This window comes from Microtus ochrogaster, unplaced genomic scaffold, assembly GCF_000317375.1.
Source record: "Microtus ochrogaster isolate Prairie Vole_2 unplaced genomic scaffold, MicOch1.0 UNK56, whole genome shotgun sequence".
In the NCBI taxonomy this organism is placed as follows: domain Eukaryota; kingdom Metazoa; phylum Chordata; class Mammalia; order Rodentia; family Cricetidae; genus Microtus; species Microtus ochrogaster.
The window spans coordinates 311,423-320,536 of NW_004949154.1; the positions used below are offsets into that span (position 1 = coordinate 311,423).

Genomic DNA, 9,114 nt, shown 5'->3' on the forward strand with positions numbered 1-9,114 from the left:
TGCCAACTTTTTGACAGACTCAAAAGAACATTCCCTACTCCAAATTTGGATAATCTCCTTAACAGTTTTCTTAAAACTTTATAGATTTCAGCTTTAAGGGTTGCATTTTTAATTCATCTGGAAGGTATTTTTAAATACAGAATGATTCATTTTTTCCACATGATAATTGTGTCGACATTATTGGCTAAGCCCCTTCTTCCCTAATTTGAAAGGCATGGCTTTAACTTATATCAAGTTCCTATACGTATATGGGTAGAAATATTTTGATGTTGATCTCATCTTCCTGTGCCAGTACCATACTTTTTTATATAATATATACAAATGTGTGTGTGTTTGTATGTATATAAAATAGCAATCTCAAGCAGTCTTCCCTTATAGCTTTGTTTTCCTCCATTGTTTACCAGCTAGTCCAGTGACTCCATTTGAACCTCAGAATCATACCCTACCAAGGAAATACTGTGATTTTACATTCCAGACTGTTGAATTACAGGGTTAGAGCTGATATCGTAATATGGAGGTTGACTCTTCAGGACTCCTTATCACGGTAACTGTTTTTTGGTGGGTTTTTTTTTTTTTCTTGCCTCATGTTACTGTTAATCTTATTACTTGGTACTTGGAATATATGCTGCTGATCTAAGTGAAAATATTTGATATCACCCCCCCCTCATTTTTTTACTATCACATTCCCTGATGGTGGCTAAAAGCAAATGGGTATGGTATCACCATATTGCCTGCAGGGGAAAGTTTAATGACTTTTTATGGCACACCAATCTAACTGTATTCTTTCCAGCACTTCCCAAGATGTACTTTGTTTCCCAGGCCAACAAACACTTTCCTTCAGGTTTCTGGAACAGGAAGCGTTTCCACACCTGTGCACACGCAAGTCCCTCTTCTTGGAATTCCTTTTCCCACCTCACTCCTCCACTTTCCAATGGGCGTTTGTTCATCAAGTTTATCTCAGTACCATTCTCTTAGGGTCGTCTTCCTGAAGTTTGATGCTAGGGTATTTATCCAGCAGCATACTGCCGCGAGGACACATGTTTTTAAAAGAATAAATGCCAGCTGGGTGGTGGGAGTGGGCACACCTTTAATCCCAGCAGGAGGCAGAGGCAGGCAGATCTCTGTGAGTTCAAGGTCCACCTGGTCTACAGAGCTAGTTCCAGGACAGGCTCCATAGTTAGAGAAACCCTGTCTTGAAATAAATAAATAAATAAATAAATAAATAATAAATAATGAACATCGTTAGTAATGTAGGGTTGTAATCCCAGCTCTCTGGAAACTGTGGCAGGGGAACCAGGAAGCAGCCTGGGTTACATAGTGAGTTCCAGACCAGTCTGGGTTGTACAGTAAGTAACCTTGTCAACATTGTCTCAAAACAATAACAACAAAATGTTTGAAAAGTTCAGCTCCCAGCTCTGACTATCTGGAGAAGCGTAGGCTAGGGCTTCCACCTGTGACAAAAGACTAGCCTGAGAGTAGCGACACAGATGGCAGGGCCTAGCTAGTGGCTAACCTCTAGTTCTGTTACCTAAGAATTCACAACCACTCGGGAGGCAGAGGCAGGGCGATCTCTGTGAGTTCGAGACCAGCCTGGTCTATAGAGCTAGTTCCAGGACAGGCTCCAAAGCTACAGAGAAATCCTGTCTCGAAAAAGCAAAAAAAAAAAAAAAAAAAAATTCACAACCATTTTGAAGCTAGGCCACAGCTACCAGACACACACAGTTGCCTTGTCCCTCCAAGGTTTCCTGCACCTGTCACCTGCCATTCAGCCCCACCAGCTTTTCTCCAAGGACAAAGTAACCCAAAGTTACTGAGAGAGATGAAGGAGACCATTTTGAAACAGACAGACGTAGGTGGCTTCTCCTTTCTTTTCTAATCCAGAGGCCTCTCTTAATTTTCAGCATCACCGGGGACTTTCTCAGAAACCTAGATGGTTCGGCCCCAGGATTTCCCCCTACAGAAGGCGGTCCCTACTCTCCAGAGTAGACGCCCCCTCAACCTTTATTTTTTTAACTGCCCGGAGCCATCTTTGCTATCAGCAAAAGCCCCGGGCTGCCTGAGTCAGAATGACCGGGCAGACCCGAACCCCCTGCTCCCCAATAGGCCCTCTACTCCTCCTTAACGCTTCTCTCCATAGACTGAAAGAGGAAAAAGGCGCTCTTTCCCAGTCCAAGTTACAACTCGTTTGCCACGTACAGCACCACGCTTCCATTTTCCTATTTGTAAGACGTATGTCACGATTTAACAACACGTACTGAGCTTAGGGATGTCCTGTGGGACTTGAAAATCTCCCTCCTCTGCACCCTCTGTCCCCAAGGATCCCAAGGACCCAGATGCCACTGCCATAGGGCTGGAGCCAACTACCGCCCGCCTCGGGACACAAGAACAGGCCGCTCGTTGCCAGGCACTGCTCTGGCAGAGGAACAGCGCCCATGGCACAGCCTCCCACACAGGATCCCCGCCCGCGCCCTGCGGGTCTGGGCAGCACGCCCACAGGAAGGGGCGGGTCTCGGCGGCCCGCGGCGCTGATTGGCCAGAGCGCGGACTGACGCGGACTCCCGCTATAAGAGCTGCCCGCTAGCCACCAGCGCCAGACGTTCTCGCCGGAGTCGCCGCGGTTTCCTGCTTCAACAGTGCTTGAACGGAACCCGGCGCTCGACCCCTCCGACCCCAGCCGGCTGCTCCAAGCCAGAACCCTCTGCAAACTCGTTGCTCCGCCGCTCCAGCGTCGCCAGCCGCCGCCATGACCACCGCGTCTCCCTCGCAAGTGCGCCAGAACTACCACCAGGACTCGGAGGCTGCCATCAACCGCCAGATCAACCTGGAACTGTATGCCTCCTACGTCTACCTGTCTATGGTGAGCGCGGCCTGGCCTTTAGCGGGGCGGGAGTCGGCTGTGGCCTCCCCGGGGCCGCTTTGAGGAGCAGGGGAGCAGGCGGGGCGCGGGCTGGGGCGTGGCCAGCTACAGGCCTCTCGGCGCCCTTCTGGAAAATGGAGTTTGCTGGGGCTCTCCCTGGGCATCTCGGGGGGAGGGGCCGCGGGGGGGTCTGAGCTATTAGCCCCAGCGACTCTTTCAGAGACCAGGCGAGTCGTTATACACACGCCCCCGTTCTTTGAGGTCTTAAGGCTGCTGGACTGTCAACCCGTCCAATCAAGCCTGCAGTTAGGTGCTTTTTTTTTCTTCGCTCGCCTCTCCGGTCACGTGGCCTGCAGGCTTCTCTGCCTCGGTAGGCATCCAGCTCCAGTTCCTCTGAGTATGGCGGGTCTGCTTGGTCATGGTGTCGAATGGCAGCGTTGGGGCTTGGTGCAAAGAGGCTTATCTCTCGTGAGCGTACCTTGACCCCTTAAGCAGCCGCCTCCGCCTCTCCGCTCTGCTTATCACAGAGCCTCACTTGTATTGAAACATTATCTCTAAGAATCGCCCCTTCTGCAGTCATCAGTGTCACCTGACTTTGTCCCTTAAGACATCCAGCGGACTGTATCGGGTTTTTCCTCTGAGAGTTGTGACTTATTAACAGAAGCGGTGGGTAGTTGTTGGATAAAGCCCACCATCAGATGCTGGGCAAGGAAGTTTGCCATGCACTAATATGTTCCTGAAAAACAGGTTTGGGGCAGTGTAGTGAGTTGAGAATCACCCTTTGATTGCCTTGTGATTGTGCGAATTATCCAAAAATAAGTGTTTTCCAAATAGATTTGAAACAGGCCTAGGCTTTTGTGGCTGTCATTCTTTGGAATGTCCAAACACACCGAGTGCCTGAAACTGAATCAAATCTCCTGATATGTTTGTGCTAAAGTACAATCCCCTCAGATGTCATCAGGCATGGTATGTTAATGTTTACAAATCAGTCAGCTGGAAAGCTTGTAAGCCTGTGTTAGCTGTTTTTTACATGAGCTGAAGGAGAAGAAAAATGGCCTCCCAGTGTAGGCTGGATACTCTAGCACCCTCCCCCTCGGACAAGTAGACGTGGCCCTGGCTTAAAACTTTTTTCTCTGTACTAATGCCGAGCCATAGGACACTTGCAGAAGCCAAGTTCCAAAGTCCTCCCCTCCTTACTGAGTGGAGCAGCAAATAACGTAACATGTACCCTTTGCTTTGTCAGTCTTGCTACTTCGACCGGGATGATGTGGCTCTGAGGAACTTTGCCAAATACTTTCTCCACCAATCTCATGAGGAAAGGGAACACGCCGAGAAACTGATGAAGCTGCAGAATGAACGAGGCGGCCGAATCTTCCTGCAGGATATCAAGGTGGGTAGATCTAGGGGTGTCTTACAGATGAGCAGAAAGTGGGCTCTTTGCCCTTGGACTTTTTTAGGCCTATACCAACACCCAGGTTGGCAGATAGCAGTGAGCAAAGCCGTCCAGGGGAAACTGTTGTCAGAGGGAACTTAAGGCAGAGCATGGTGGTGAGGTGTTTACCGACAGGTTGATTGGTAGAGTCTGCGGATGAACTGACCTAATGCTCTCTGCAGAAACCAGACCGTGATGACTGGGAGAACGGGCTGAATGCAATGGAGTGTGCACTGCACCTGGAAAAGAGTGTGAATCAGTCACTACTGGAACTGCACAAACTGGCTGCTGACAAAAATGACCCCCACGTGAGTATTGAAAACATGGGGGAATGAATGGAGGCAGTCATTTGCCACAGGGCTTGGGAGAGCTGACCAATGACTTTCTCCCGTGTTTTCTTCCCTAGTTGTGTGACTTCATTGAGACACATTACCTGAGTGAGCAGGTGAAATCCATCAAGGAACTGGGTAACCACGTGACCAACTTGCGCAAGATGGGAGCCCCCGAAGCTGGCATGGCAGAATATCTGTTTGACAAGCACACCCTGGGCCACAGTAATGACAGCTAAGCTGACTTCCCCAGAGCCACAGTGACTTTACTGGTCACTGAGGCAGTGCGTGCATGTCGGTCTGCCTTTATCTTTTCTATGAGTTGCACCGAAACATCCGCTTAAGTTCTTTCATTTGTACCATTTCTTTAAATAAAGAATTTTGGTACCCAGCTGTTGTCTTGAGACTGAAGGTGTGTCAGTGTGCAGTTGTGTCCCTGTGATGCTGATGACGACACCGAACAACTAAAAGAGTACTTGTATTTATTAAACTCCTTAGTGTGGGGAAGGTAGTAAGACACAGGTGTGTGCGGACAGGACTGAGCCCCTGGTCCTGAATTCCTTTGCCAGACTGTCTCAGGAACATATTCTTTGGGTGTCAACAGCTGTGTGCCTCTGACTGGATCAGTGTCCTGCTGGCATCCATGCAAGATGAGGACCAGGCCAAGAAGCATCACTCTTAAGAAACACGTTAGGTGCCAGTTTCATCCCTGTGGAGGATTTGAGAAAGTTCCTGCATGAGTTGGGAAAGTGCTCGACTTAGGATTTTATGAGGACTAAGGTTGAAGCTTATCTTAATTAAACACACCCAGGAGATTTGTAAAGTCAATTGTCTAGCCCTAGAAGCAAGTTAGACCAAAAAGGTGGACATTCTGATCACAGATGAAGCCAAGAATGGGGAAGTGGGAAATTGACTCCCCATGTGATCAGTGTGGGGGTGGAATGTTCCTAACGGCAAATGTCCAAGAAATTTCAAAGAGAAATAACATGATGTAGGCTTGTGACAGCTTTCCGAGTGCTTTGGAAGCCCTGAGAAGGTATCCCCAGGAGACCTGGCCAATGCCTGGGGAGAAGGAGTTCTTGGGGATGGCCCATAGACAAGTGTTTGTCATCTAGCTGATAGAGCAGTGAGGCTGGTCTTTGGCCTACTACTAGAGACTTAGTACTATCTCAAGGCTTTTTGTCACCATCCATCCCTATAAAAAGTAAACAGCCTGGCCAACTACCCCCTTCCCCAAGATAGCCCGCCCTCCAGCCTTCTGTTAGTGCAGTTTCACCTTCCAGAAGTGTTCTGCTGAAGTGGAAAAAAGGCCTCCCAACACATGGTTCTTGCCAAGGTGGCTGTTAACTATGTGGGGACAGAGGTCCCTAGACCCATCAGCAATAATGGGATCTTTAGAAACTGGGTTACAAGCATGTGGCAATATAGTTCCTCATCGGGGTGGACAGACCTGTTTTCCAAGGTGGGATGGGGCTCTGCATGGTCCTTCAGTATGATGTGTATGTTGTTTGGCTGCTGGTCCAAATGGGGTTCTCTAGAATATCCTGTGGGACTCTTTGGAATGTTCAAGTTAAACTCCACAGTTTTCTTCTTCATGTGATTGACTTTTTGGTGCTCCGGGGAAGCCTCATCACCTAGGAGCAATTCAACATTGGTCTTGAGAAATTGCCTGGATGTCAAAAGCACTTCCTGCTCCAGAGGACCTGAGTTTGGTTCCCAGCACCCATACCTGGCAGCTCACAGCTGCCTATAACTCCAGCTCCAGGAGATCAAACACCCTCTTCTGGCCTCAGGGTTACCAGCACACATGTGGCATATACTCAAAAAGACATACACACATACATAAAATACATCTTTAAAACAAAGTGTTCTTGGTCTCAGAAGTCATGGGTGTTAGGCTTTTGTCTTTCGTGTCCGTACCTGTGACTAAGTAAGGCTTGGAGGGTGCTGACTGCTCAGGAGGGAAGACCATGGGAGTGTGGCTGAGGGGTGTCTGTGGGGCGCTGTGATAGCCTGGCCTCTCAAACAGTGGAGCAGCCCTGAAGGAGTCCAGAGTCTTAAGTCTCCAGGCATTATCTTCCTGGTCACTAGAGTTCTTCCTGGAATTAGGCTGGCTCTCGAGGTAGGAGTCCTTCTTGGACCACAATAGTTTGGTCTTTGAGTCTGTCCTAGGAGGTTGGTGGTCACTGGACTGCAGCCCTAAGAAGCGGCCAATGACACTGCCATGATTGTTATCATCATCATCATCATTCTCGTTTGGCTGAAATTCCATGTCTTCTTTCTGCAGGCTGGAAAGAAAAGGTGTGCACAGAACTAAGTGGGTGGACCCGAAAGATGGGCACAGGTCTCTGGCCAGGACCAAGGCTGCACAGCCTTCCCAGTGCCTCAGCTCTCCTCTCCTTCCCAGGGAGTCTCTTAAGGCCTAGTTCACCTTAGGCTCCCTCTTGCTCACTGGCAACATTCAGTTCCCCAGCCTAGTGTTACAGATTTGGGGAGTGTGTGTGTGTGGGGGGGTGGTACCTGTGTATGTGAAAGTCAGAGGATAATCTCCGTTTGCATTCTCAGGAACACCATCTACCTTCTTTGGGACAGGGTCTCACATTAGCCTCAAACTCACCAGTCAGGCTATCTGGCCAGCAATCTACAGGGGTCTTTCTGCATCTTCCTCTTCACTAGGATTACAAGTGTGTGCCACTATGCCTGTCACTGTCACATGTGTTCTGGAGATTAAACTTGGGCCTTCCTGCTTTTACCAAGAGTAATTCCCTGAATCCCACAGGCTCCTGTTTATCAGCCACCCTGTTTAAGCATCTCTCTCCGGGCAATGGGAATATCTGCTCCTGGTAAAGGCAGCTCAGATAAGGCCCAGTAGTGTCCATGCAAAACCAAGAATTTATGTTTCCCAGTGGGGAGAAATATCTTCCAAAAGGGTGTTTGGCTTCCTGGCAGCAGACTTCCTGAGGCTTCAGGATCTTTAACCTGTAAGAAAAAGCTTCTTACCCAGAGTAGAGCCTTTGCCCACATCCAAAGTCTCCCTGGCTCTAAGACCTAAGACATGCAGGCCCAGAAAATCAAAAACAACCTCTGTTCTGCATCCTGCCCAGTCTTCGGCCATGGGTTGGAGCATGCTCAGCTCACTAGCTTGCACAGCCCCTGGAGGCAGGGACCCCACCCAGCTTCCATGCTGGTGTTCAGATGAAACAGGTTCAAAACCATCTTCCAAAATTATCCTAGTTAATTCTGACTTCAGTTCAATGGACTCTTTGGGTCATAAAAGAACAAAGAGAGAACAGCACAGTACAGTGTGCCTTCTCAGCTCTGTCATCCAGGGAACTCTGTGGGATGCCGGAAGGCCCATTTGGCCCACTGTATCCAGGAGGAATTCAGATGAAATGGGATTGTACAGAGGAAAGTGTGGCCACTGTGGGTGGAAGAGGCCTTTTCTCTGTAGACAGTCTATTCAGGAAATTGGGACTCCCTCGCTGTCCCTCCTCTACCCCAGGCTTCCCACACTTCCGTGTCCACACAAAGGCTAGTTTTTCTGGTCAGAGTTAGAAAGCCGGTCTCGGCATCTCACTGCATCGTCAGGCACTGGCTGCCCTTGGAAAGGTCCTATTTCTTCCTAGGCCTCTACACAAGGGAGGAGAGACTGGACCAGAGGCCCTCACATAGCACTGTGGAGGGTTAAGAGTGTAGAGGTAGCCGGATGTGGTGGGGCACAGCAAGTCTTTAATTCCAGAATTTGGGAGGCAGAGGCAGGAGAATCTTTGTGAGTTCTAGGCCAGCCTGTCTAAACAGTGAGCTGTGTACAGAGATCTGTCTCAAGAAAATAATAATAATAATAATAATAATAATAATAATAATAATAATAATAAAGGAGCCACAGAGTGATGGTTCCCACCTATAGTCCTAGGCCTGGAGAGACTGAGGCAGGAGAACTGTGAATTCAAGGCTAGCCTGGGCTGTCAAAGATTCAAAGCCAGCTTGGACTACATAGCAAGACACTTGTCTTCAACAAAACAAAACATCAAAAGCCCCCCCAAGGTAGTGGAACCGTCTGTAACCCCCCAGCAATATAGTGAGTCTGAAGGCAACCTGGGCTGTATAAGACTACCTCAAGGAAAACCAACCAAAGATAAAGACTGTGGAGCTGGAGCCAGAGAGCTAGCTCACACGTGTTCTTTCTCACTTACGTAACTTTGGGCTGGGCAACTTTATTGCTCCTTTTAAACTTACTTAATTGTCTGAAAAGTAGAGATAACAAACAAAAGTTATTGGGAGGGAAAAAATGAATGTCTGTAAAGAACATAGTCCAAGCTGGGCGGTGGCGGCCCACACTAATCCTGCACTTAGGAGGCAGAGGCAGCTGGAACTCAGTGAGTTTGTGGCCAGCCTGGTCTACAGAGTGAGTTCCAGAACAGCCAGGGCTACACAGAGAAACCCTGTCTCAAGAGGGAGAGAGAGAGAGAGAGAGAGAGAGAGAGAGAGAGAGAGAG

The 9,114-nt window shown here is 48.8% G+C and overlaps 2 protein-coding genes across 2 annotated transcripts in view; one reads left to right on the forward strand and one right to left on the reverse strand.

The window, feature by feature from the left end:
• Window positions 1–2,573: 2,573 nt before the first annotated feature.
• Window positions 2,574–5,009, forward strand: Fth1 (ferritin heavy chain 1). The gene is made up of 4 exons (XM_005369616.2): window positions 2,574–2,857; window positions 4,101–4,247; window positions 4,472–4,597; window positions 4,696–5,009. The coding sequence occupies exons 1-4, from the start codon at window positions 2,744–2,746 to the stop codon at window positions 4,855–4,857; spliced, it is 549 nt and encodes a 182-aa protein (XP_005369673.1). The 5' UTR covers window positions 2,574–2,743; the 3' UTR covers window positions 4,858–5,009.
• Window positions 4,924–9,114, reverse strand: part of Best1 (bestrophin 1) — a 10,352-nt gene continuing 6,161 nt past the window's right edge. Inside the window, exons 10-12 of the mRNA XM_013354636.2 lie at window positions 6,539–6,906; window positions 6,069–6,252; window positions 4,924–5,327 (exon numbers count right to left, since the gene is read on the reverse strand). Of these exons, the coding sequence (XP_013210090.1) occupies window positions 5,309–5,327; window positions 6,069–6,252; window positions 6,539–6,906 (571 nt within the window). The 3' untranslated portion in view covers window positions 4,924–5,308. The remainder of the gene's footprint in view (window positions 5,328–6,068; window positions 6,253–6,538; window positions 6,907–9,114) is intronic.

Excerpts from the sequence above, each read along its gene's own strand:
- Fth1 (XM_005369616.2), top strand. The coding sequence starts at position 2,744 with ATGACCACCGCGTCTCCCTCGCAAGTGCGCCAGAACTACCACCAGGAC. Across the intron at positions 2,858-4,100 it reads CCTACGTCTACCTGTCTATG|TCTTGCTACTTCGACCGGGA; the intron begins GTGAGCGCGGCC and ends TTGCTTTGTCAG. Across the intron at positions 4,598-4,695 it reads CTGACAAAAATGACCCCCAC|TTGTGTGACTTCATTGAGAC; the intron begins GTGAGTATTGAA and ends TTTCTTCCCTAG.